The following is a 26,894-nucleotide window of genomic DNA, read 5'->3' on the forward strand; positions in this document are numbered from 1 at the left end:
TTCAGTGTTGCAAGTGCAAATGTACATGTAGTATGATCAAAAACAGAATTTTATGATTAGTGCTGTTGGGATTGTGGCAAAAAATTGATCATTCCACTGTTTTAAATACAATTATAAATGTCATTTTATTCAATGTCTCTTCTGAAGCATTATGCTGAAGTATTTATATATTGGGACATTATCTTAATGTCGGACTCTCTTTGGCATGAAATAAGAAATTTTTTTTTAAATTTTATTAGAATCCGTTAACAGGTAGGACATTTTGCCAGGCAATATAATATAATACTTTTGAGGAGTTACATATGGTAGTCAACCGTAATGTCTGCAAACAGGGAACACTATTCTCTCATCTCATTATCTCTAGCTGCTTTATCCTTCTACAGGGTCGCAGGCAAGCTGGAGCCTATCCCAGCTGACTACGGGCGAAAGGCGGGGTACACCCTGGACAAGTCGCCAGGTCATCACAGGGCTGACACATAGACACAGACAACCATTCACACTCACATTCACACCTACGCTCAATTTAGAGTCACCAGTTAACCTAACCTGCATGTCTTTGGACTGTGGGGGAAACCGGAGCACCCGGAGGAAACCCACGCGGACACGGGGAGAACATGCAAACTCCGCACAGAAAGGCCCTCGCCAGCCACGGGGCTCGAACCCGGACCTTCTTGCTATGAGGCAACAGCGCTAACCATTACACCACCGTGCCGCCCAGGGAACACTATTGTATTTATAAAAATGTGATGTATTGTATGCTCTAGAAATTTGCTGAGTGGAAATTCAGTTGAGATGGCTGCTCGTGTTTTGTTTATTCAATTCACACAAAACAGTACTTTTTAATAATTTAAATGTTAAACATATTGGTATATACACCTCTTTATAATGGAAGTGCGCATAAATTAATGTTACTGAAAGTCATTCCAAAATACTGAAAAATGTTTTCAAGAATACTGAAATTCAAAATTTGGGGTAGGCATCTCTGTAATAACGAACGAGTCACACAATTGCTGAACTTAAATGAGGGTTTATTTAACGCTGATGTATGCATCGTCTGCAAATAGACTTATTTTAAATAGAAAAATGTACCAACTTGATAAGTGTCCACACGTAAAAAAAGTTAACTTAAAAAAAAAAAGCTTATGAACGAATGTTAGCTATTATTGGGTTTATGGAAATTAGTTGGAGCCAATGAAATTTTATTTGTGTTATTTAGTGAGCGAGTGATTTGTTGGGTAGCTAGCTCGCTAGCTGACTAGCAAGATGGTGGTAATGAGCTCACAGTCACACGGTCCTCACCCCTGTTTGAAGTCTCTGTGTGACCTCATTCAATATTTGTCGTTGTCCGCACCACCACCCCACACACACAATAGCAGCCCTGCCTAGTAACTTGCTTTTTGTCCCTATAATCAGAGAATGAACAAGATACAGGCTGTCGTAACCTACTTGTTTTCTATCATGTCACTCACATGTAAACGTGTGTGTGTGTGGGGGGGGATATAATTTTATTTAGTTTATTATTTGGGACGGCACGGTGGTGCAGTGGTTAGCGCTGTCGCCTCACAGCAAGAAGGTCCGGGTTCGAGCCCCGTGGCCGGCGAGGGCCTTTCTGTGCGGAGTTTGCATGTTCTCCCCGTGTCCGCGTGGGTTTCCTCCGGGTGCTCCGGTTTCCCCCACAGTCCAAAGACATGCAGGTTAGGCTAATTGGTCAGACCCTCCAGGATTTCGCGATTTGCAACTTCAACACACATTCAACCAATCCCCGTGAATTCAGGGCGGTGTTGCAATTATATCCAATCACCGCAATTTTCCTGCAAATTTGACCAATCGTTGGCGTCGTCTTGAGGTGACGTCGACAAACTACCTTCCGCCTTACTTCCAGTGTTGCCAGATTGGGCAGTTTCCCGCCCAGTTGGGGGGTTTCAAGTGCATTTTGGCAGGTTTTGAACATATTTTGGGCTGAAAAACGTCAGCAGTATCTGGCAACACTGCTTACTTCCGTGTTTCCGTTCAAGAGAAGCAGCATGTGCGAGTCAGTGTTTCTGTAGGCTTAAATTCTGTTACTGAAAGTGTGTTATGTTTACAGTGAAGGACTGTGTGCACTTTACATTTTTTTTTTTTTTACTTAATACAAGAAATTAATGGATGCCAACATTTTTACCAAAATGGTATTTTATTTTCCATTGTTTAGGCAGCTTCAGCATCATACTGTGAGATTCTGTTCAAATTCTTTTTTTCTTCTATGAAGCCTGAGCCATTTATTTTATTAGTTTATAATTATTGTTTAATTTAGTCTTCAGGAGAGACTGCCTGCACACAGTACTAGTATTAATAGTTTTTTTTTCCTTACATGAAAGCTGAGGCATTTATATTATATTTTAAGGTAACTTCATGTTGTGCTGTGAGGTTCTATGGACTTTAACTTTTGAACCAACAGGTGCATTTGGATAAGTAAAGCCTATTTTTCTGCATTTTTGTAGTCCTGGTAATCTTTTATATTGGTGAAGTTGTTTATAGGACCATTTCTCAGTGTCTTTGTTTTTTTTAATCAATAGTTTTTCAGTAATAACTTATCACTCAATTTTAATCACAAAAAGAGAAAATCGCAACAATTTCTCGCAACTTTCACTTCCTCCCGCAATGTAATCGCAACAAAAACCTAAAAAACACCGCAACTTTTCATCACAATTTTTTGGAACCCCCCCCGCAACATCAGACATTTTAGCCCGCAACAATCACAAAAAAGGCCCGCGGAATCCTGGGGGGACTGACTGGTGACTGTAGGTGTGAATGTGAATGGTTGTCTGTGTCTGTGTCAGCCCTGTGATGACCTGGCGACTTGTCCAGGGTGTACCCTGCCTTTCGCCCGTAGTCAGCTGGGATAGGCTCCAGCTTGCCTGCGACCCTGTAGAACAGGATAAAGCAGCTACAGATAATGAATGGATGGATAGTTTATTATTTTAATTAATTTATTTATTTTTTAAAATATAGTTTCTGCTTTTGACAGCTGTTTTTCACCGTCTTTCCTTGCAACACCATTGCGCAGCGCCACTTCCGGCTACTCATTGACCAGACAAATTTTGCCCAGTCAGAGAAAATTTCACTCCAATACAGCCTGAAGGAGGGCAAAACAAAATTCGCTGCAATGGAAATGCATGGATTAAAGTTTTCCGTCGCTACGACGGATTTCCGTCAACTGGGAGCGCTAGAGGTCAATAATGAGAGTGATGCAGATCCGAGGAAAAAAAAAGGGGGGGGTAGGCCCATAGGTCTGACACCGATGTGATTTTAGAACTTCACCAAGCTGCTGTGATTGCCTGTTGTTGAACCCTTTCTTGTGCTATGTTTGAGTATATGTAAAGGAATAAGTTGTTGCGCTAGATAGGCCTAAATAAATAAATACAGCCTCCGCTACTGTCTAGTCCTGGGGAGGTTTGGCGTAGGCAGCAAGCCGCGGTGCTCGGCTTGAGTTTCGTTTCTATCGGCGGCTCCAGCCCGACTTTGGACGCTTGTAACTCGGCCAGGGGAGGTCCCAGCCTCTCCAAACTTGGCAGCCAGCGACCTCTGCCCTCTCCCCAATGAACCAGCGCTGCCAGAGCGGGCCAGCCCCGCACCTCGGGACGCGATTCACCCCGAGGTGAGCTGCGGCGCTCCGCATCAGTTTCCTTTTAACGGCGGCTCCACTGATGAAACAATCTGGCTGTCCTACTACTAGGCAACTACTTGCCTACCACTAATACTAGGCCTATTGTAGTAGTAATAATAATATTTGCCTATTGAAAGGCGATCAGGTGAAAAATCTAAACAGCCCCGTTGAAGCCGCAGCAAGACCTACGCTATTAAGCCTTTTGTAGGTTAAACAGGCTTCGGCAGACAGCGTTCTGGAAAGGCTGTGTTTTTCTTTGGTTTGATGAGCCTACGATTTAATCTTTAAACATTATGGTTTCAGCAGTTCGCTTAAACATTGGAGGCTGCAGAGTCGGGCTGCAAGATTTCCCGACACTTGTTTAAGATGCCAAACTTCATAGTAAGGAGAAATAATTCCACAATATTTAGTGCCTCGTCAGTCTCAAAAATTAATAGTGAAAGACCAACGCGAATTAAGTCCCAAAAAACATTTCGTAGGCCTATATTTTACATTTTCAAAAAAGTCTGGAATTGGAAGTCAGTCAGTGGAGTGTAATGAAGTGTCTCATTCACTAAGCACAAAAGGTCGGAAAACAGTGGAGAAAACAGCTATTGCTTAAATAGGCTACTAATGTTTTACATTAAATTACTAATGTATGTGACAAATAAATTCATTGATTAAATAGATAAAGAAGCGAATACTCCGAAGCTCAAAATTCAGGAAAGTGGCTCCGGTGTCGCAAGTGCACAAGAACAGTTATTTGAAAGTTAACCTGATGAATTTGTGCGTGCACGTGCGATTTCATGAAGAACCGGGACAATTGGCATTCGGTGAAAGATTCACACCTATTACTCATTATATTCGCGCGCGCCCTCTCGCCCACTGCTGCTTCGTTTTCCCCATTTACACGGGTGTCTGAAGATGGAGTTTTCAGAAATCTCCACTCTGCCCAGAGTTTGTGAAAGTAGCTGTTTTCAGTGACTGAAACCTCCATATAGGTGTGAATGAGCGGTGCAACCGAATAAATAAATATGCGTCTTTTTTATCCGGCTACATGTAGGCTATCACTGCGCAAAGCCTCTAATGCTGAAATGGTAGTAATATTTGTTAAAATAATAGTAGGCTAATTTCCACATTAATTGGTAAAATGGCACAAGGGATGTAATGGGGGGATGGCCGTTTTATAAGGGGGATGATTTGAGATTTTTATTTCAGAAGGGGGATGCCTCCCCCCACATCCCCCCTCAACTCGAGTACTGTGTATAAGGCCATATTTCACCGGACATAGGCCCTTCGATTTCCATCACTAGAGCGCGTCAAATTACTTTCGGTTTTGCCAGCATGGACGTGCTTCTTTTAAATGAAGGCACAGATGTGTCAGACATCGACAGAACAGTAAAGAATAAGTGGAGATGGGCTTGGCGAAATGAAATGGGCGATAATGGCAAGCTCCTGCTGCTGTGCCAAGGAAAAAGAAACAAAAACAGGCATCAGGTGTTGCCAAACTAGATGCCTTTGGCTTCACTGCGAAGAAGCAGAAAAAGTGAACTTTCACTTTACTTTTCTTGATTCCTGGCTTTATTTCAACAGATTTTCTTATTTTTCTTTCTGTTCCACTCTTTTGAAAGCATGGTTCAAGTTCGACTGCACTTGCACTTTTCTCTTAACCACTGTTGTGCATTACTAAAGTACTGTTGAAATAAATTTGCACTTTGCCCTGAAAACTTGATGTTTCATCATTTATAGCCAGTAAAGACAATGGTAAAGTTTTGCCTTAGCTTTAGTCATTGTTAAAATTATGTAAATGTACTATAAATAGGGGCCGAAGGGATAATGGATAACACGGCGTTTAAAATTTGACGCATCGCTGACGTGGTAGGGGCCGACGACATGGAGCTTTTTTTTTTTTCAGTCAGATGATTATTATTTATTTTATTTTATTTTTTTGCTTTAATCCATGGAAATGTACCACTCTCTGTCTCCTGTTTCTCTCTCTCTCTCACTCACTCACTCACTCACTCACTCACACACACACACACACACACACACACACACACACACACGCACCATCTTGCTCCTTCATGTGATGTATGATGATGATGATGATGATGATTTACAAAAAAACAAAAATAAATGGGGGTATGTTTGCAAGTTGCACCGGTGGGCATAGATATAAAATTTACTTGGACTGTCTTCAAAACTAACTAGTTGCAGTCTGGAGCCCTGGCTTTATCCTGGTCAGGGTTGGGGTGGACCCAGAGCCTATCCGGGGAATGCAGGCTGGATCACCAGTTCATTGCAGAATACCGTGTGCAAACACTTCGACGCACTCATTCACGCCTGGAATCACCAGTCCACATACTGCAGCCCAGTAGAAACCCAAATGGGGAGAACATGCACAGAAATGCTAAACAGACCATAACCTGAGATCGGGATCGAATCGGAGACCCTGGAGCTGTGAGGTGGTCACGATTACCCCAGCGCTCGAAACTAACGGTGTCCCGACGTCCCGGGGACCATAAAAAATGTCATCGGGACACAAAATTATCATATCTGGGACAATCCCGGGACAATGGAAAAAAATAGATCTAGAAAAAAAGTTCTACATTAATATTATTTACAAAGCCGTAACACATATGTAGACATTCACCTAATTTGTTAATTTTAAAACGTTAACAGCGAAAAATACATAGTAGCTACACTTTCGATGCACCTGCATCCGTAGGCTACAGAGCAGCGCATTCTGTTCTAGAATCTTCGGCCGGAGTCCGCATTATATGGACTTGGAATGGAATTGCTAGCGCACATGCTGCGCCGACTCTTGCCAGAACAAAAATGCTGAAGTGGTTGAAGCGGACCGACCGCAGGGAAGAAACTGAAAGCCCAGACATAACGTCTCCGGGACCTTCAGGATCCAAAGTGTCATCGCCTGGTCTGCAGGCAACGCTAGCAACTGAATGAACTGAATGAACACTGTTAGACACGTTATAAAATACAACAGGAATGATGTGGATGATATTGACGGAAGATACCGTTCAACAGAATAAGTGAGTTTTCTTGGTGTCTTTCTAGTTCAGAAAGTTTAGTCAGTCAGCAGCACAACTAGGCTCGGACCTGCCACTATCAGTGTTGCCATATACTGCTGATGTTTTCCAGCCCAAAACGTATTCAAATCTGCCAAAATGCACTTAAAACCGCCCAATCTGGCAACACTGGCCACTATGCTGATGTTGCTAACATTTGCACCTGGCAGCGAAAGTTCATAAAATGGATAACGGAAAGTTCATAAAACTGGATAACGGTAATGGTGAAAATGATAAGTTGGCCTTATAAGTGCCAACAGATATTCAAGGTATAAGTAGATGAAATGAACATAAAAGGGGTCTTATTTTCAGCTAAAGTGTACTGCAGATGTAGGGACTCGAAACATTTTCTGAATGAGCTAGTTGGCCCCTTTAAATAAACGGGTATCTATTCATACAGTGAGATCGCCAACGTTTAATAAACTGAAAATGCAATAACTAATTTTGAAGTAGATGATGTATAGGACATGTGTCGCTTGTGACTTATTGTAAAAAATGATATAAAGGGTTCAAAATCGCATAGTTACAAATATAATAGTAACTTCATATGATAATATTAACCACTGGTTATTTCAGAGAGGAAAAAAATGGGGACACTATTGCTTCCATTTGGGACAATACAACACAGAATTCGGGACCACTGGGGGACACAAAGAAAAAAAGTTAATTTCGAGCCCTGGATTACCCGCTGCTCAAGCCAGATCTGAAGTTCAGACAGACGGGTTGAGACTAGAACTATGATTTAATTCTAACGTCCCAGGCTTCTTGTGGAAGCAAGAGAATTAAAAACGGAAGTAGTTCAGATGTCTAGACGTTGGACTACTACTGATTTGGAAGGTGCGAATCCCAGCGCACCCAAGACACCACTGCTGGGCCCTTGAGCAAAGCCCTTCACCCTCGACTGCTCAGCTGGATAAATGGATAAAGGCGTCTGCTAATGTAATGCCGTTAATGTAAATGGATTTGATGTACGCTTCTGTTTGTCCCTCGTTTCCTGGTAGGCATGCTGTAGGAGGGCTGTAGAGAGTGATGGTACTGTGTTCTCGTCCGGTTCCACAATGCGCTCGTTGTGTCGCCCTCCTCCCCTCAGTACCACGGCTGGTGCGGGCAGCGGCAGCAATGCACTCTGTAGCAGGGGCCTGGATCACGGGACTCGGGCTCTGTCTCATCACACTTTTTATATTTGCAAGGCTCCAGTTTAAGTGTTTATTCAGATGTGTCTGTGTAGTGCAAGAGTGTTCTCACTTGGTACGATGGCCATTTATAAAATTACAAACCATCACAGCCCCTGAAGGCTTCGTCTCTTGTTCTGCGGAGACAGTGTTGCGACAGTCTGGGCTTGCTTCCTTCCTTATTTCATTTTATTGCTCTAAAACAACATTCATATATTAATGTTCTGCTCTCGTCTCATTTCACACTAATTGCATTCAGTGTGGCGAGGGGATCACAAACACGTGTGACATGAAATGTTTTTTCCACTAATATTACGTGATGTTTCACGGTGTGTGCAGCTTTGTGACCTTGGCGTTTAAGTGCTTTTGAGAATTTAATTTTGTAGATTTAATATTGTAGAGAACGATTTGTGTTTACACTCTTGACGGAGAAATGCTTTCATCATATTTTATTATGAAATGAACTTTTACGTCTCCGTCTCACTTAACACGTTTTTTTGCTTGTGTTTTTTGTTTTTTTGTTTTTTAGATCTAGCTTTAGAGTCCAATCCGTCAGACCATGCTCGTGCTAGCACTATCTTCCTCAGCAAGTCTCAAACAGATGGTGAGTTATCAACAGCACACGGCAAAGAGTTTCATTTGATTCTGCTTCTGCAATTAAGAATGGAACACAAGACCATGTTTTGATTGTTTATCTCCTCAGCTGCGGTTATTAATTCTCTCTTTACGCTCTGTGTTGCCATATTTTATTGGCAGAAACATTTAATTGCAGAGTTGGATGTTATTGTGTGTGCAGGTCACCGAGGCACTTGACATTTATAGACTGGTACCAAAATTCAAAAAAGTGCTTATTTAAGGAGTTAAAGGCATTTTTGAGACAAAGTCGGCAAACAGAATATAAGAATTTTGTCAATTTGGGTGTGCCGAATTCAAATCTGCAATATGCCGAGCTCTATCTGACCTCTGTTGACCTCTAGAGGTCATTGAACTTTGGGCCTGTAAACGTCTCAGCTGAACCCAGTTTCTCAGCTTTCTAAGGAATGAAATGTCCTAAAATGATTAATGAAGTTAGCAAATGGCCTTGTTTGTTAAATGTTTGGGTGCTGAATTCATTTTTCATTTGTAAAACGACATATGACCTCTGATAACCTCAAGGTCATTAAACTTGGCCTATAGACCCTTTTCACGTGACGTCACGACAAACGCGGCCGCCATTTTGGACATGTACTACGAGTAGTTTACCACAGCCAGCATTGAGGAACAGCAGCAAAGAAAGTGTTTATTTTCAGCAAGACTTCCATCATGCCACTATATTGTTGTGCACCTGGATGTAGTAACCATCAACAAACAAGGCAAGGGTTATCATTTTATCGGATCCCGGTAGATGCTGACCGACGGAGAAAATGGATAGCGGCCATAAACAGGAAAGATTGGCAGCCCTCGGCATACCAGCGCTTGTGTAGTGACCACTTTGTTGGAGGTAAGACGAATAAAATTAGCCAGAAAAGGCATTACATTGCTGTTAACATTCTGTGGCGGCGAGTGTGTAACCAAACAGGCTAAAATAACCCATTGTAACCTCTTTGTTCTTCTGTAGTAGCTATTAGCTAACGACATTAGCTAGCGTTGTGTTCCTTTGCTGTTGGTAGACTGTAGGACAGATCAGAGGCAGTGTCCTACAAACGGGGGGAGCAAGCCGGAGCGCGCTCCGGAACCTCGGGCGTTGGCTCCGGCAGCTATTTACACTGGATCCGGTGATCCGACACCTCTTTTGACTATGTAACAAAAAAAAAACAACAAATAATTAAATAAAAAAATGCAAGTTTATTTAGTGTTAATGTCTGATTTTGATATCTGCCTTGTTGGTGATTTCTCTCATGAAACGATATCCACAAAATATCTGCAGATGAACTTAATTTGCAGTGTTATTACAAAACATGCCCAGAAGCGCAGCGCCCCCCCCCCCCCCCCCCCCCTTTTTTTCCGCACCGGAGCCGCTCATCCTCTGCGCTCCGGGACCTCCCACTTTACAAATTAAGCACTGCCTACTAATAAGTGTTCAAAACAATAGGAGCATGTATTTGTCTCTTAAATCCAGGTCGTTCCCTGTAATCTGTAACAACGGTTGGAGAAAGTAATGGCAAATAGTGAGTGCACAAACTGTAGAAGGTAAACTGTACACAGCGCCAGGGCAGTGTGATGGTATGTCTACTTTTAGATTGTGTTAGCTTATCAATGAACACACTCGTCACTCGACGAGTTTCACGTCTTTACGACGGATACTTAAATGTGTGTTCGGTATTATTGTTGCAGTCTAAGCAGTCATTGTAGCAGCTAGATGAGCGAGAACCGAAAAGGTCTGTGCCATAAACCGTTATTTCTGTACGGCGTTGCTAATGTGTCGTTACTGTTGTTATTTCTCCCTCTGCTCGCCCTGTAAATGCCCTACGTCGCTGGATAGCGAAGGTGTTTTCTGCATCTCGCTCCTTTTTTTTTTTCTTGTATGTTCTCCGTTTGTCGCCTTCCTCGCATTCAAACCAATTCGAGCCGAAGTCCGCTACATGTCCAAAATGGTGGTCGCGTTTACGAAGGTCACGTGACTGAAAAGGGTCTATAGGCCTATGCATTTAACGGCATTTTTAAACTGACTTTACTCCCCCAAAAAGAATATGAACAGACAAAAAACAAATAGAAAGGAACAAATACAACATTAAATGCCAGTCCATGTACATGTGACTTACTTTTCACAATGAGAATGCCTAGGCGATCACCTTACATAACATTGCATTACATTTAGAGGTTATTGTTTATACAAAGCTACTGAAAAAAGGACAGATTCAGCAGCATACAAAATGTGGGGGCATACAGGGTATACAGCTTAATCAGGGTTAGTATATATGAGAGTTTTTTTCTTTGTTGTTTGTTTTTTGTAAAGGCTTTACCCCGTTTAAAACAAAAACAACAAAGAAAAAAACTCTCATATATACTAACCCTGATTAACCTGTATACCCTGTATGCCCCCACATTTTGTATGCTGCTGAATCTGTCCTTTTTTCAGTAGCTTTGTATAAACAATAACCGCTAAATGTAATGCAATGTTATGTAAGGTGATCGCCTAGGCATTCTCATTGTGAAAAGTAAGTCACATGTACATGGACTGGCATTTAATGTTGTATTTGTTCCTTTCTATTTGTTTTTTGTCTGTTCATATTCTTTTTGGGGGAGTAAAGTCAGTTTAAAAATGCCGTTAAATGCATAGGCCTATAGGCCAAGTTTAATGACCTTGAGGTTATCAGAGGTCATATGTCGTTTTACAAATGAAAAATGAATTCAGCACCCAAACATTTAACAAACAAGGCCATTTGCTAACTTCATTAATCATTTTAGTACATTTCATTCCTTAGAAAGCTGAGAAACTGGGTTCAGCTGAGACGTTTACAGGCCCAAAGTTCAATGACCTCTAGAGGTCAACAGAGGTCAGATAGAGCTCGGCATATTGCAGATTTGAATTCGGCACACCCAAATTGACAAAATAAGACTGTTTGCCGACTTTGTCTCAAAAATGCCTTTGGGTGTCACAGTTCTGGATTTTGGTACCAGTCTATTATATTTCCCTCTCTTTGTCTGTCTGTCTTTTGCTTGTGCTGTGTGTGTCTCTCTCTCTCTCTCTCTCTCTCTCTCTCTGTCTGTCTCTTGCGCTTGCTCTCTCTTGCTTTCTCTCTGTCTGTGTCTGTCTCTTGCTTGTACTCTCCCCCGCTTTGCACTCACTCTGTCGCTTGCTTGCGCTCTCTCTCTGTCTGTCTGTCTCTCTCCCACTTGCGCTCACTTGCTCTGTCTGTCTCTCTCCCGCTTGTGCTCTCTCTCTCTCTCTGTCTGTCTGTGTGTGTCTGTCGCTTGCTTGCACTCTCTCTCTGTCTCTCTCTCACTTGCGCTCGCTCTCTCTCTCTCTCTCTCTCTCTCTCTGTGTCTGTCGCTTGCTTGCGCTCTCTGTCTGTCTGTCTCTCTCCCACTTGCACTCACTTGCTCTGTCTGTCTCTCTCCCACTTGTGCTCTCTCTCTCTCTCTCTCTCTCTCTCTCTCTCTCTCTCTGTGTGTGTGTCTGTCGCTTGCTTGCACTCTCTCTCTCTCTCTGTCTGTCTCTCTCCCACTTGCGCTCACTTGCTCTGTCTGTCTCTCTCCCGCTTGTGCGCTCTCTCTCTCTCTCTCTCTCTGTGTGTGTGTGTCTGTCTCTTGCTTGCGCTCTCCCCTGCTTGCGCTCACTCTGTCGCTTGCTTGCGCTCACTTGCTCTCTGTCTCTCTCCCACTTGCGCTCACTTGCTCTGTCTCTCTCTCTCTCTCTCTGTCTGTCTGTGTGTCTGTCTCTTGCTTGCGTGCGCGCGCGCTCTCTGTCTGTCTCTTGCTTGCGCTCTCTCTGTCTGTCTCTTGCTTGTGCTCTCTGTCTGTCTCTTGCACTCGCTCTCTCTGTCTGTGTCTCTCTCTCTTGCTTGCACTCTCTCTGTGTGTCTCTCTCTGTGTCTCTTGCTTGCGCTCTGTCTGTGTGTCTGTCTCTTGCTTGCACGTGCGCGCTCTCTCTCTGTCTCTCTTGCTTGTGCTCTCTCTGTCTGTCTCTTGCACTCGCTCTGTGTCTCTCTTGCTTGTGCTCTCTCTGTCTGTCTCTTGCACTCGCTCTGTGTCTCTCTTGCTTTCTCTCTCTCTGTCTGTCTCTTGCTTGCTCTCTCTCTTGCGCTCTCCCTCTCTGTGTCTGTCTGTCTGTCTCTCTCTCTCGCTCTCTCTCTCTGTGTGTCTCTTGCACTCGCGTGCTCTCTCTCTCTCTGTCTCTTGCTTGCGCTCTCTCTGTCTGTGTCTGTCTCTTGCTTGTGCGTGCGCGCGCTCTCTGTCTGTGTGTGTCTCTCTCTCTGTCTGTCTCTTGCTTGCGCTCTCTGTCTGTGTGTCTGTCTCTTGCTTGCGCGCGCGCGCTCTCTGTCTCTTGCACTCGCTCTCTGTCTGTGTGTGTCTCTCTCTGTGTCTGTCTCTTGGTTGCTCTCTCTTGCGCGCTCTCTCTCTCTGTCTCTCTCTCTGTCTGTCTCTTGCACTCGCGCTCTCTGTCTGTGTGTCTCTCTTGCTTGCTTGCGTGCTCTCTCTGTGTCTGTCTCTTGCTTTCTCTCTCTGTGTGTGTCTCTCTCTCTCTCTCTCTCTCTCTCTCTCTCTCTGTGTGTGTGTGTGTCTCTCTCTCTCTCTCTCTCTCTCTCTCTCTCTCTCTGTGTGTGTGTGTGTGTCTGTCGCTTGCGCTCTCAGGCGACGTTTTTTTTTTTTAAATGGTAAACCTATGATTTTCAGCTACTGCTGGTTATCAATGTACACAGTGGCTCTCAAACTGAGGTCTGAGGAAGCGGTTCTCAAATATCCCTTTTCCACCAGCAGGGAATGGGTTCCGTTCTGATTCATGCACCAAATTTTGAACCGTTCAGAGCATTTTGACCAAAAATAAACAGGTTCGGCCCCTGAAAACTTGGTTCCCAGGTGGAACCAAAGTCTCGCTGGTTTTTCCAGTGCAAGCCGTGATGACCTCAGTGGGCACGTCCTTAGTCTGGAGAGGAAGCAGAGCACAGGAATGCAGAACGCAACGGAAAAGGATACATCTGTAGACGAAAAATGGAACAAAAACGCACATCTGTCAAAACAGAACAAAAGCTTGCAGGTAATCGGTGCAGTCTGCCATCTTGCTGCTGTTTACTCCTGTTGTGAATTGTGCAACGCCCTCCGTTCTGGATTACAATAGCACTATTGTAATGGTAACCAGGCACCAAGGTTCAGAGAGTCCTGAACAGAGCCAGTTCAAGAACCTGTTCCCTATTGGTCAAAAAGCGGCTAATGTGGCGGCCATGACCAAGGGGTCCTTAGTTTTAAATAGTTGCAGTGGTGGAAATTGCGATCCACAATTTTCAAACTTATTATATTTAGGAGTCCAGAGCTTTGTAATAAAATGTTGTATTCATAAGAGTTAAGCTTATTTATTTATTTATTTATTTATTTATTCTCTCTCTCCCCACCTGTTTTAGGGCATGGAACAATTTTGTGTTTTCTTTTACTGTTTTTTTTTTTTTAATTGTATAAGCACATCCATGAAGTAGCCATCCACTATCAGTTCAGGAATAAGGCTCTATGGCTCATGTCACGTTTATAAAATAAATCCATGTTGAGTCGCTCTGTGAAATTTGTTTTACACTTAAAGGCGTCCCCACCTACAAAAAGTTTGGAAATGATTGCTGAATCTGTCCTGAGAATCTGTATATATCTATCTGTTACACAAAATGTAGTGATGTGTGAGTTAAATGTGAGGGACTCTAACACCCCCCCCCCCCCCCCCCCCTTTTTTTTCTTTCAGTTCGGGACAAGAGGAAAAGCAATCATATAAACCATGTAAGTCAGCTCAGTTTACTGCACTTCCAGTGAACTCGGAGAAAGCTCCTGTATGTGGACTTAGATTTGATTTTTGTCTCAGGTCTCTCCTGGTCTCCTGTCCAAAAAATACAGCTCCTGCTCGACGATATTCATCGATGATAGTACAGTCAGCCAGCCCAACCTGAAAAGCACAATAAAATGGTGAGTTGAATAACTGCTGCGGTGTGGAGGCTTTCTCACTGCTAGCTGTCTTTACTGTTGATGTGGTGCTCACATGTGATTGTGTGTGTGTGTACGCGCGCGCGAGTGTGATGAAACAATGAAGTTGAATTGCTGCCTTTTTTTTTTTTTCACTCCATGGCACAGTCCACATAGTCACAGTTCCTCAAGATATAAAGCTAACAGCTGTGTGGTGTTGCAGTCGAGTCACCAAACCTCAAGTCCGAGTCCACAGTGTTCAAGTCTGAGTCATTAAAGAAAATTTCAAGTCGAGTCCGAGAACAAGACTCCACCCGTGCCATGTGACGGTGCCTGTTGCTGCCTTTATGTGAAAGTGTCTCTGCTACTGTGTCGGACTAACGTTCCTGCTCGACCGCCCCGTTTTAGTTAATAGTCTACAGATAAAAAGCTTGTTCATTGCTCAGCAAGTAAGCCCCGCCCACTATCAACAGGGCAAATAACATGAGAGAGGGTTAACACTAGCTAGTTCATCGCTCAGCAAGTAGGCCCCGCCCACTATCAACAGGGCAAACATGAGAGGGTTAACACGAGCTAGTTCATCACTTAGCAAGCCCCGCCTACTATCAACAGAGCAAGTAACATGAGAGGGTTAACACGAGTTAGTTCATCACTCAGAAAGCAAGCCCCGCCCACTATCAACAGGTCAAATAACATGAGGGAGGGTTAACACTAGCTAGTTCATCGCTCAGCAAGTAAGCCCCGCCCACTATCAACAGGTCAAATAACATGAGGGAGGGTTAACACTAGCTAGTTCATTGCTCAGCAAGCCCCGCCCACTATCAACAGGGCCAATAACATGAGAGAGGGTTAACACTAGCTAGTTCATTGCTCAGCAAGTAAGCCCTGCCCACTATCAACAGGGCAAATAACATGAGAGGGTTAACACTAGCTAGTTCATCGCTAGCAAGCCCCGCCCACTATCAACAGAGCAAGTAACATGAGGGGGTTAACATGAGTTGGTTCATCACTCAGCAAGCAAGCCCCACCCACTATCAACAGGTCAAATAACATGAGGGAGGGTTAACACTAGCTAGTTCATTGCTCAGCAAGTAAGCCCCGCCCACTATCAACAGGTCAAATAACATGAAGGAGGGTTAACACTAGCTAGTTCATTGCTCAGCAAGTAAGCCCCGCCCACTATCAACAGGGCAAATAACATGAGAGAGGGTTAACACTAGCTAGTTCATCGCTCAGCAAGCAAGCCCCGCCCACTATCAACAGGGCCAATAACATGAGAGAGGGTTAACACTAGCTAGTTCATTGCTCAGCAAGTAAGCCCTGCCCACTATCAACACAGCAATGAACATAGCATGTCACTTCCTTCTCTGGGTGGAGTTTTGCCAAATGACGAGCGAAGTTCGAGGTCGTCCCCGTCGTCTCCTCGATAGTTCTTCTACATATGGAACACATAGCAGTGCATTTTTTCCCACTGCACGAGGAGTCTGTATAAGCAAAGCGGACAATCCTCGGGGCTTCTCTCCAGGCATTTTAGCGCCATTAATGCTAGTTTGTTCCTGAACATGATGTATGAACAGATGAATGTGCATTCTCTTGCACAAAATTAGTATAAAAATTAATGTAGATATAAATATCTTGCGCCAAATTATTATATTGTGTTACAAAAAAAAATAAAGAAAAAATCCGAGTCCTCATCTCCAATTTACGAGTCCGAGTGCAGTTAACGTACGAGTCCGAGTCATTAATGCTCAAGTCCAAGACAAGTCACTAGTCCTTAAAATTAGGGCACGAGTCGGACTCGAGTCAGAGTCCTGGACTTGAATATTACAAGCCTGACTGTTCTCATACAATATAACAAGTCACACCACAATTACTTATAAACTGCCTTGATTTATTGTGTTTTTTTTTTTTCTCTCTCTGTCTCTCCAGTGTTACTTTAGCAATATATTACCATATTAAAAACAGGTATGTCACAGTTTATGCAACCTTTTTTTTAAATGAAAAAATTGCCGATTGTGCACGAGATATTACTGTGTTAATATGGGAATCATCCTCGCTTGTATATCTACAGGGACTCTGACAGATCACTGGACATATTTGATGAGAAGAAGCATCCTCTGTCTGTAAGTGCGTCCTCCTGTGAGCCGCTCCAGTGGACCAGAGACTGACAGATGGTTTAGTTTGTTTGCTTGTGCTCACTAAAAGTCAGCCTGAGATTACACTTTATCTCCATCTGCTATATTTAAAGCATATCAGTACGTGAGGCTGGGCAAGACGTAATCTGTCACTCAACTCAAGATAGAAATCATCTGATGTAGCGCTGTTTTTACAGCTCATTTTCTCCATTTTTGTGACACTCTTTTTATGAAAAGGGAAAATTATTTTTACCAGCAGAAGGTTTGAGCATATTTAACAGTTATTCCACAAAATCAAGTCGTACATGAGCTGATGGCTGACGAGGTGCGTAGCGCTGAGTCGGCTGTAAGCCGTGTACGACGAGATTGAGTGGAATAACTGTTTTATTCTATCCACATTCACTGGATTTTGAGAAACGGAGCATTTTTATTTTTTGCAAATTTGATTTAACTTTTTTTTTTTATACAAAACGTCCAACAAAGTAATTTCTGCTTAGAACAGGGTTTCCGCGGAGTCTTAAAAAGTCTAAAATTTGATAATCCTAATTTAAGGCCTTAAAAAGTCTAAAATACGAGCATATTTTGCATTGTAGGTCTTAAATGTAATTTTGTGAAGTCTTAAATCCTTACGTCCATTTACCCCATTCGTTTTTTTTTTTTTTTTTGTTAAATGCGTTGGTGATATTCATAATTAGTTATATAGGCTAGGCCTACTTAGTATCAGTAGGCTACGCTGCAAACTACAAATGAGACACAGTGGAATCCGGCGTCTAGCCCAGTTGGCATGGTGATGCACAGGGCATGGTACGCACGCATTTAGACAGTAGAGCCTCAAAGAAGCGAGGGAGATTGTCACGGTTTGTAGCAAAATGGGCAAATGCAAGTTTAAAGGAGTACGCCACCCCCAGGTGAAATTGAGTCAGTCCCTGCAGTCCCTAGAGTTGGATGAGTGAGCCAAAGCGTTTAGTAGCCGACCCAGCCATTGCCCTGATCTAGAAACGCCCCGGTTAGCTTTAGCTTAGCGTAGTCGCTGTAATCCGGCGTGTCCAGCTAGCATTGTCGTTGCAAAAGTGAATCAAATAACTCAAGATTTTTTATAATTATTTCTCATGACCTGTACATTCACATCGAGTACACATATCAATGCAAATTAACACGAAGGGATTTACTAGACCAATTTATATATGGAACTATTTTCGGCCACAGCACAGGCAAAGCACCGCTGCAGGCGCAAAGACACCACGCAGCACCTGAAAACTCTCAACTTCCGTCAATACACCAGCGTGACTACTAAGTTCTCTGCTACTAGCAGTGTTGCCAGATACTGCTGACGTTTTCCAGCCTAAAATATGTTCAAAACCCACCAAAATGCACTTGAAACCGCCCAATCTGGCAACACTGGCTACTAGGCTGACACTGACAGGTGCTGCGTGGTGTCTTTGCGCCTGCAGCGGTGCATTGCCTGTGCTGTGGCCGAAAATAGTTCCATATATAAATTGGTCTAGTAAATCCCTTCGTGTTAATTTGCATTGATGTGTACTCGATGTGAATGTACAGGTCATGAGAAATAATTATAAAAAATCTTGAGTTATTTGATTCACTTTTGCAACGACATGCTAGCTGGACACGCCGGATTACAGCGACTAAGCTAAAGCTAACCGGGGCGTTTCTAGATCAGGGCAATGGCTGGGTCGGCTACAAAACGCTTTGGCTCACTCATCCAACTCTAGGGACTGCAGGGACTGACTCAATTTCACCTGGGGGTGGCGTACTCCTTTAACGACTGCTGGCTTGAACGCAATGATTCCGTAGACTGGTTAAAACGTGTACCAAACAATCCGTTTGAGGCATACTGCACATTGTGCAAAAGAACACTCAAACTCGGCACCCTGGGTGTAAAGGCACTGGAGTCGCACGCGAAAGCGGAGAGGCACCAGGCTGCCCATAAAAGTCTGCAACAATCGCATGCCATCACTCAATTTTGTTCACCGTTGTCAGGTCCAAGCACATCTCCAGACGGTGTATCAGCTAACTCCGTGCGAACTGTAACGTTACAACAAACAAACCGTACGGAATCGGATGCCTCATCCTCAAGTGATTTGCGGGATGTCTTTGGCTCCACTGCAACTTTAGTTCCTCATTAATGCAAGAGCGCACCCTAGGGATGTAAAGAGTTCATTGGTGAGTGATGATAAATTTTGTTATTTTGAAAGTAATTCAGGCTCTCCCAATTTTCTTTATTTTTTTTGTGCGGCATAAGTCTTAAATTTAACCTGTTATGGTCTTAAAAAGGTCTTAAGTCTTAAATTGAACTTGTTCAAGCCTGCAGAAACCCTGTTAGAATGTAAACAAACTGGCAAAATGACAGGAGCAATTTGTAAAAAAATGTGATAATAATAATTCTTTAAAAATAAAAAGATGTCGTGTTCCCATCAGATAGTTTTTATTCCATATTTTGTTGCTTTTTTTTTTTTTTTGTATTTTTCAGGGGCTTTTGTTTTCAAGTAGAGGTTTTATTTTGTCCTCGGTTGGTTCAGCAACACGCTCTGCCATTTTCTTCTTCTTTGCTTTTTTTTTTTTGGTGGTTGGCAAACCAACTTAAAGGTGCATTACCGCCACCGACTGGGCTGGAGTGTAGAATGGGAGGTATTTGAGTGGGGGGGTTCTATTCTTTTAGCTATTTCTGTTTCTTTTAAATACTTGATGATAAAGTGGTGCATCTGACTTGATGCGTTCCGCCATGGTTTTTCTCTACTCGCGGTATGTGAGCTGATATCCTAGTAGTAGAGTAGCCAATCGGAGTGCACGATTGCTCATATCCAGTGGATGGAATGGTGTTTTAGTATTTAGTAGTGATCTTTCATTTACTGCGATTTGCACTAAAATGCACTTTCATGATGTCTACTGCAAAGCTTTTGATAGTATCAATCACCAGACGATGTTTGCAGTTCTCAAAGCCTGTAGCATACCCAACCGTCTAGTCTGCGCAATCCAGAAAACCTGAAAGCAAAGGTCCTTACTCCCGATGGCGAAACAGGACTTTTCTCAAAATTCATGCAGGAGTTACGCAAGGTGACGCCCTAGCACCATTTCTCTTTGTCGTTGTGCGAGATTGTGCTCTTTGGAAAGCCGTTCAGGGTAAGGAAGTAGATTTTGGATTCACCCTGCACCCTCGTGCTGGCACCAGAAGAAGGTCAATTCCTGCAACAACCATTTGTGATTTGGAATTTGCTGATGACATTGTGTTGCTGTCGAATGAAATCGCCCAAGCTTGCCAACTACTTCATGTTGTTGAATCAGAGTGTCAAGTCAAGGTTGTTTGTATAGCGCTTTTAACAATTGACATTGTCCCAAAGCAGCTTTACAGAATCTGAATGACCCAAGACATGAGCCAGTTTTATCCCTAATCTATCCCCAATCAGCAAGCCCGTGGCTACGGCAGCAAGGAAAAACTCCCCCAGACGACATGAGGAAGAAACCTCGAGAGGAACCAGATTCAAAAGGGAACCCATCCTCATTTGGGCAACAACAGACAACATGACTATAACATTAACAGTTTTAACATGAAGTCAGTTTCGTTGATGTTATAAACTCTTCACTGATGGAAACTTGAGTGCAAAACTGTTCATGACAACTGCAGTCCTAAAGTTAGCAAGTCAACTGTCGTCCTCAGCCATAAAAGCATTACTGTAAGAGTCCAGAGCGTCCTCCAAGTGTGACTTTCAACTGTCCGTATGCGGCCGTACATGGATGCAAACGACGCGCCTTTTGGCGGATGCCGCCTTTTTCACGGCTGTCTGGGGGACTTGTGTGAATCGTGCAGATCCGATGAGTTGTTTTTAATTTTTAATTTTTTTTTTTTTTTTTTGGGGGGGGGGCGTTGGAGTGTCTGATTATAATTTCATCAAAGTAAATTCTGTATTAAAATTACTAAATAAGCAAATGCCGTTACAGTCCATGAAACATAGGAAGTACAAGTATGAGAAGAAAACAGTAAATCAGAAAGCTGTGCACGTAAAGCCAATTACGTAACTTGCGTTGGACTGATGGAAATCCTTGCGCATGCAGTGAAGTGCAGCCAGCAGCAGATAATGGCGTGCAGCCAATTGGCTTTACATGCGCAGCTTTCTGATTTACTGTTTTCTTCTCATACTTCCTATGTTTCATGGACTGTAACGGCATTTGCTTATTTAGTAATTTTAATACAGAATTTACTTTGATGAAATTATAATCAGACACTCCAACGCCCCCCTCCAAAAAAAAAAACAACTCATCGGATCTGCACGATTCACAGAAGTCCCCCAGACAGCCGTGAAAAAGGCGGCATCCGCCAAAAGGCGCGCCGTTTGCATCCATGCCTACAGGAGCGATGTGATGAGAGACTCCAACCAGACGTATGGCATCAGGATGGATCAGGCAGGTCCGAGGAGCAGAAGAGGTCAGCATCTCTTTTGAGTGCCTTAAAGGTCCCATGGCATGGTGGTTTGTTGATGCTTTAAACGGGCTCGTGGAGGTTTCCGGATGTTATATCCGCAGCCTTTCTCGAAATGAACCCTCGGCACGTAGATGTAGCCTCCTGGGAGAAAGCCCCATTTCAGCGCTTTTCCCAGTGCGTCGTTTTGCTAATGAGAAGCAGGAGGCGGGGAAGGGTAGAGGGTGGGGGCGGGTCTTATCATTAATATTTATGACATGTAAACGTGTTACCTCTGATTGGCTAACAGCACTGTGACGCTACCTCCAGTGGGTCAGAACAAGCGGATGTGGGTGTCTTACTATGGCGAGAGAGAAGGAACAAACCGCGAAGGGAAAAATACCGCGAGCTGACGTCATTAAGGTGCGACGCGAGGAAATAAAATAAATTCAACAAATGTTTGGGTTTTTACTGAACAAACAAACAAATAAAATGAACGAGTGACTTAAAAAAAAGAATGTGGGTGTCTTTGTAAAAACTGTTTTGATTGGCTATTATAACAGAGCATGCTGCATGCTTTTTGGTTTTGTAGCGCAGAGTACCTGGCTAACTGCAGGAAGCGGTTAGCTGCACAGCTAATGTAGCCATTGCAAGGCTAACGTGGCATCGATTTTAAAACACGGCAAAACGACTTAACAGTTATACGCTTACTTGTTCGGTGTTTGTTGCTGATGCGGCAGGGATGCTTGGTACGGACCCAGGCTTCAGTGACAGTTGATGTGCAAAACCTGCCCTGTACTGTCCCAAGTTGTGGAAGCATTCCTCAGGAAAACGCTTCCGACAAACATACACCGTCTTAGGTAGACTCGACGGCGTATTATTGGAGTAAATAAAATTAAGCCACTGCGTCTTCAGGGGCTCTCCCGTCGGCAGTAAAAACAGACTCTTTTCTGTGTTGTCACATCCATGTACAGCGCAACTTCCATGTTTCGCTCGCTTAGGTGGTGCCATGTTGTTGTGTCCTCTATGGTCTCCTCACTACAACTGGGCAGGCAATTCATACAGTGGGTGGGAATCCAGAGGGGGGGCGTGGGGATCATCTCCCTTGCTGACGTAGTAAAGGGAAGAGCTTATCAACGCGCCGTTTTGACGCGCCATTCTCAAATGTTGGGCATAGTTTGGTTTACACATTATGAAATTTCTAGCCACTGGGGTGACTTAAGAAGGTCAGAGGAACTCATTTTAACGTTAAAAAACCTCAAAGTGAAAATTTCATGCCATGGGACCTTTAAAGTCTGCTTGAGGATCAATTCGGGCAAGACAAAATCAATGTACTTCGACATGGATGTTCAACCATTGCACACTATGGATGGGTTGCATATAAATCAAGCCTTGACTGAGGGTGGTGATCAAGATTTTAAATACCTTGGCTGTTGGTGCAACAAAGAGAGAGAGATGTATACCGGTACTTGCAAAGCCCTTGCCTGGAAATCTCTACACAAGCTCAACAAAATCTGGACTCGTGATGTGCCGAATATCATCAAGATGCAGTTATTCCAAGCAACTGTTGAAACGATCCTTCTGTATGGAAGCTTCACTTGGTCGCTGACCAAGCAGGAAGAGATGTCTCTAGATGGCACCTATACCCGCATGTTGAGGAAGGTTCTACATTTTAGCTGGAGGGACAGAGTTGACAAGAAGACGCTATATGGTAAATTACCAAAAGTCTCTGATGCTATTCGAATCCGTAGACTCAATCTTGCTGGTCACGTGTTTGGAGACAAGTCGTTGCCTGTCCACCACACAGTCACTTGGCAGCCAACCCACGGTTCCTCGTCACATGGAAGACCACGGTCAACATTCGTCAACACGCTCCTCATAAGGGGTGTTCACACGGCAGCTTTTACTCCGGTGTAGCACCGGGGCTGCCCCGGTAGAGCGTTCACACGGTACAAAGTTATCCCGGTGTAGCCCCTGAAAGCTGCTTAAACCGGTGCAAATCTAACCCTGCTCGGGAGGGGGTTTAAGAAATTTACTCCGGAGTAAATGCTAGTTTGCGGGGCAGCACCGATATAAAATGGGACGTCTGAACGCTACAGGGGTAGACTCGCTACACGTGAGGAGAGTTGATTACATACGGGCATTGCATAATTTGCATCCTGGTATTTTGCGCTTCCAAAATGGCGAATATCAACAACAACAGAACTGCGTGTCTTCCAGTGTTGCCAGATTGGGCGGTTTTAAGTGCATTTTGGCGGATTTGAACATATTTTGGGCTGGGAAACGTCAGCAGTATCTGGCAACATTGGTGTCTTCATCCACGTTGTTTTCCCGGCGCTTGGTGATGCCATGACAACCGGGAAAAGGAAGTACATTTTCACGCATGCACATATTTCATTTTCGCATTATTACTATCGTATAGCACGGTCGCAAAAACTGCTGTGTGACCGCAAGTGGGGCTGCACCGGTGCTAACACGCTTCTCTCTAGTAAGCAGGTTTGTGACGTGTGAACGCTCCACAAAATTTACACCGCTGTAAGATATATCGCAACAAAATACATCGGTGCAGCATTGATGCAGATATGTGCCGTGTGAACACCCCTATAGACACAGGCCTGCAACACATCGACGAGCTGGAACCTAGCATGTTGGATACGAACGTTTGGCGTTATCATTCTCGTTGTCCTGAGACATCGACCTGAGTGGTAGTGGTATGTCTCGTGGTGTTTCACATACTGTGTTGTACATTTTCTATTACCTCAAACCTTAAAAAGTTCACTCCCAGGTGTTCATGAAATTCTTTACACTTTAACATCCGTTTAAAATGTGTCATTTGCAGAGGGAGCAAGTTCCTGACGACTACTCGCGCACAGACCCTGAACACAAACTCATCTACCGGTTTGTCAGGACGCTGTTCAGCGCGGCTCAGCTCACCGCCGAGTGTGCCATCGTCACACTGGTAAGAGCGCTACCAGTATACAGCACACGGTCCAAGTCCCACATGATCAGTGAGCGAGAACAACAGGAAGTGATGATAAGCACATAGTAACTGAGTAAACATACTGCGAGCGAGTTTAAGACAAACCCAATAGTATACGATAAGAAGCAGAGGATTGGTTTCTCACACAGGTTATGCACGTTGCAGAGTGTGTAATCTAAAACGAGATGTTCATTTAAAACCCAGTTTGGTCCATTGGTTGGGTTCGTTCCATCATTACGGATATGAAATTTAAATCGCGTTTCACTGTAGATGGGCGGGCATCTGTGCAGTTGCAGGGTCATGTAATCTTTCATGGCGAACACAGCTAGGATTTGAAAGAAACATTCACGCACACTTTTATCGTACAAAGATATCCTGTGGGTTTTTTTTTTTTTTTTTTTTTTTTTTTTTTTTTAAGCAAACATTATTATGGGAGAGAGAGAAAATAAATAAATAAATGTCTGATATCTTTTTCAAGAAAATTTACTGTTATGAGTGTGAAAGTGTTATAGGTTTATAGACTGCATGAAATCACACAGCTGTATGATTCATACGAATTTGATGTAGACCAAAGAAGGAACCTGGTTAATTATATACCGGTGCCTTTTTTTTTTTTTTTTTCCTTGAGAAAGATAAATATTTACACCTAATTGCTTTACAGAGAAACTGTCCACAAGTCAACTTTTTCTTACAACCCATTACAGTTTTGTATTGTGGTGGTTTCTGGATATTATTATTATTATTATTATTATTATTATAGTTTTTTTTTAAAACAGATGCTGCCGATGTCCACTAGAGGGCAGCAGATTGTCATTATCAGAGCAGGCCAGATTGTCTCAGTATTGGAAGCATGACAGGAAATGGACACACAATCCCTGTCTGAAATCACTCACTGTATAGTGGACTATATAGTGAGTTCGCCATTTTGTAGTGCTGTCCAAATATATAGACCCCTTTCACTGACGTCACCCGAAACCGGAAGTAAACAGATCCTGCGCCATTTTGGAAGACCAACAAACTCGTGATTGGGGGAAATAACGGCAGCGGTATGTGAACCCACGAGAATAAAGTGGAGTGGCAAACGATTTAAACAAATCTGAGCTGTTTTATTTATGATTTATTGGCCCAACAGTAGACTTGAAAGAAACCTGTGTGAGACTTGGCAAAAAACTGTGGATATAATGGATAAGTCTGTGCATGATCTGCGGACACTTTGAGGTAAGCAAACGCAAGAAATTCAGATTTAAAACATGCTAAATTGGCCCCAAGTTGATAACTGTATGAGGAGCAAGCCTCCCAGACTTCTACAATTTAATAATAATTTAGGATGGTTTGGGGCTTGCTCGCTGCTGCCAGGTTGGTTGTTGAGTAGCCGGACTTTTTTTTTTTTTTTCTTGCGTGTGGTATCATTGTTGACGCGAGGTTGTTTTTTGAACATGCCAATGCGGACACGATTTCCCCTGATGAGTTATGACTTCAGACGCGATGCGTGTGTGGAGTCCGCGTGATATGTGCATAAGATAGGCTTCTCATGTGTTTGGAGATCCACGCTCCGAGACAAGCGCAAGCACACACACCCCCAAGGGAAAAAAAGGGGCCCCTCGAAAATATCGGCATAGTTCAAGCACTGGGTGTAAACAACAAATAGTTTACAATGTCTGGGTAGCAAACAGATGGCAGAATTGGTGTCCGGTCCTCCTTATGTTTCCATTCTCCCTTGCCCCGAGTCTTATCATATGGGTCAAACCCATCAATCACAGCCAGTTTCTCCACATACCGTGCCCTTTCTGCAGCTGGTAATGCACTCACATAACCAGAATTATCATCCATCATGTCACTTTACTCTCGCTCGTACTTTGTTTTATATTGTGAGTGCATGTACTTGGTCTTCCAATATGGCGCCTAACAAAATCTCGCGGCGCGGTGACGTCATGTGAAAGGGGTCTATAGTGAGAATTATTACACCTTGTATATTAGGGTGCATCAGTTGCCCTCACTTTCATAAAATCTGATGCATTTTTGTTCGGGTGTTCCTTTTCACCAATAAAGACATCCTGTAAAATTTTTTGACCATATTCAAAAGTCTAATGATGGCACCATGAGGTTCATTTTTTGCCAAAAAACGCTTATTTTATGTTTTCGCGTAAGGTTTGAATCACAATGTTGGACTCCATTTATTGATTCCTTGTGACCCAGAGATCATGTTAAGAACCTTTGCAAGGGATCGAGAAGCGTTAATCTCATCTCATCTCTAGCCGCTTTATCCTTCTACAGGGTCGCAGGCAAGCTGGAGCCTATCCCAGCTGACTACGGGCGAAAGGCGGGGTACACCCTGGACAAGTCGCCAGGTCATCACAGGACTGACACATAGACACAGACAACCATTCACACTCACATTCACACCTACGGTCAATTTAGAGTCACCAGTTAACCTAACCTGCATGTCTTTGGACTGTGGGGGAAACCGGAGCACCCGGAGGAAACCCACGCGGACACGGGGAGAACATGCAAACTCCACACAGAAAGGCCCTCGCCGGCCCCGGGGCTCAAACCCAGGACCTTCTTGCTGTGAGGCGACAGCGCTAACCACTACACCACCGTGCCGCCCCGAGAAGCGTTAATGTGATTCATAATACATTTGTATTGTTTAAAAGTAGTTGAACAATGATTCAATGAACAGCTAAAACTCAAACTGTGCTTGATAATATATTTAGAATATGTACTAAAAATGTGTATCTAAGATATTTGGTATACTCTATAAGGTGCCATAATGTTTCATGAAAAGTGATCGAAATTTTGTCATAAAAGTCATAAAATAGCAGCTTTTTCCATAACTTTGAGCTCCTGGTGCCACCATTAAACTTTTGAATTTTGTCAAAATATTTCACCCAGTGTGTTTTCTTACC

At 43.4% G+C, this 26,894-nt stretch overlaps 1 protein-coding gene across 1 annotated transcript in view; it reads left to right on the top strand.

Moving 5' to 3' along the window:
• The window catches only part of ccnyl1 (cyclin Y-like 1), a 49,799-nt gene that overhangs the window by 13,032 nt on the left and 9,873 nt on the right, over positions 1 to 26,894 (top strand). The window contains exons 2-7 of the mRNA XM_060929330.1: positions 8,413 to 8,487; positions 14,248 to 14,282; positions 14,365 to 14,465; positions 16,392 to 16,427; positions 16,534 to 16,585; positions 23,848 to 23,967. Coding sequence (XP_060785313.1) covers positions 8,413 to 8,487; positions 14,248 to 14,282; positions 14,365 to 14,465; positions 16,392 to 16,427; positions 16,534 to 16,585; positions 23,848 to 23,967 — 419 coding nt within the window. The remainder of the gene's footprint in view (positions 1 to 8,412; positions 8,488 to 14,247; positions 14,283 to 14,364; positions 14,466 to 16,391; positions 16,428 to 16,533; positions 16,586 to 23,847; positions 23,968 to 26,894) is intronic.

This window comes from Neoarius graeffei, chromosome 9 (assembly GCF_027579695.1).
Source record: "Neoarius graeffei isolate fNeoGra1 chromosome 9, fNeoGra1.pri, whole genome shotgun sequence".
Taxonomy (NCBI): domain Eukaryota; kingdom Metazoa; phylum Chordata; class Actinopteri; order Siluriformes; family Ariidae; genus Neoarius; species Neoarius graeffei.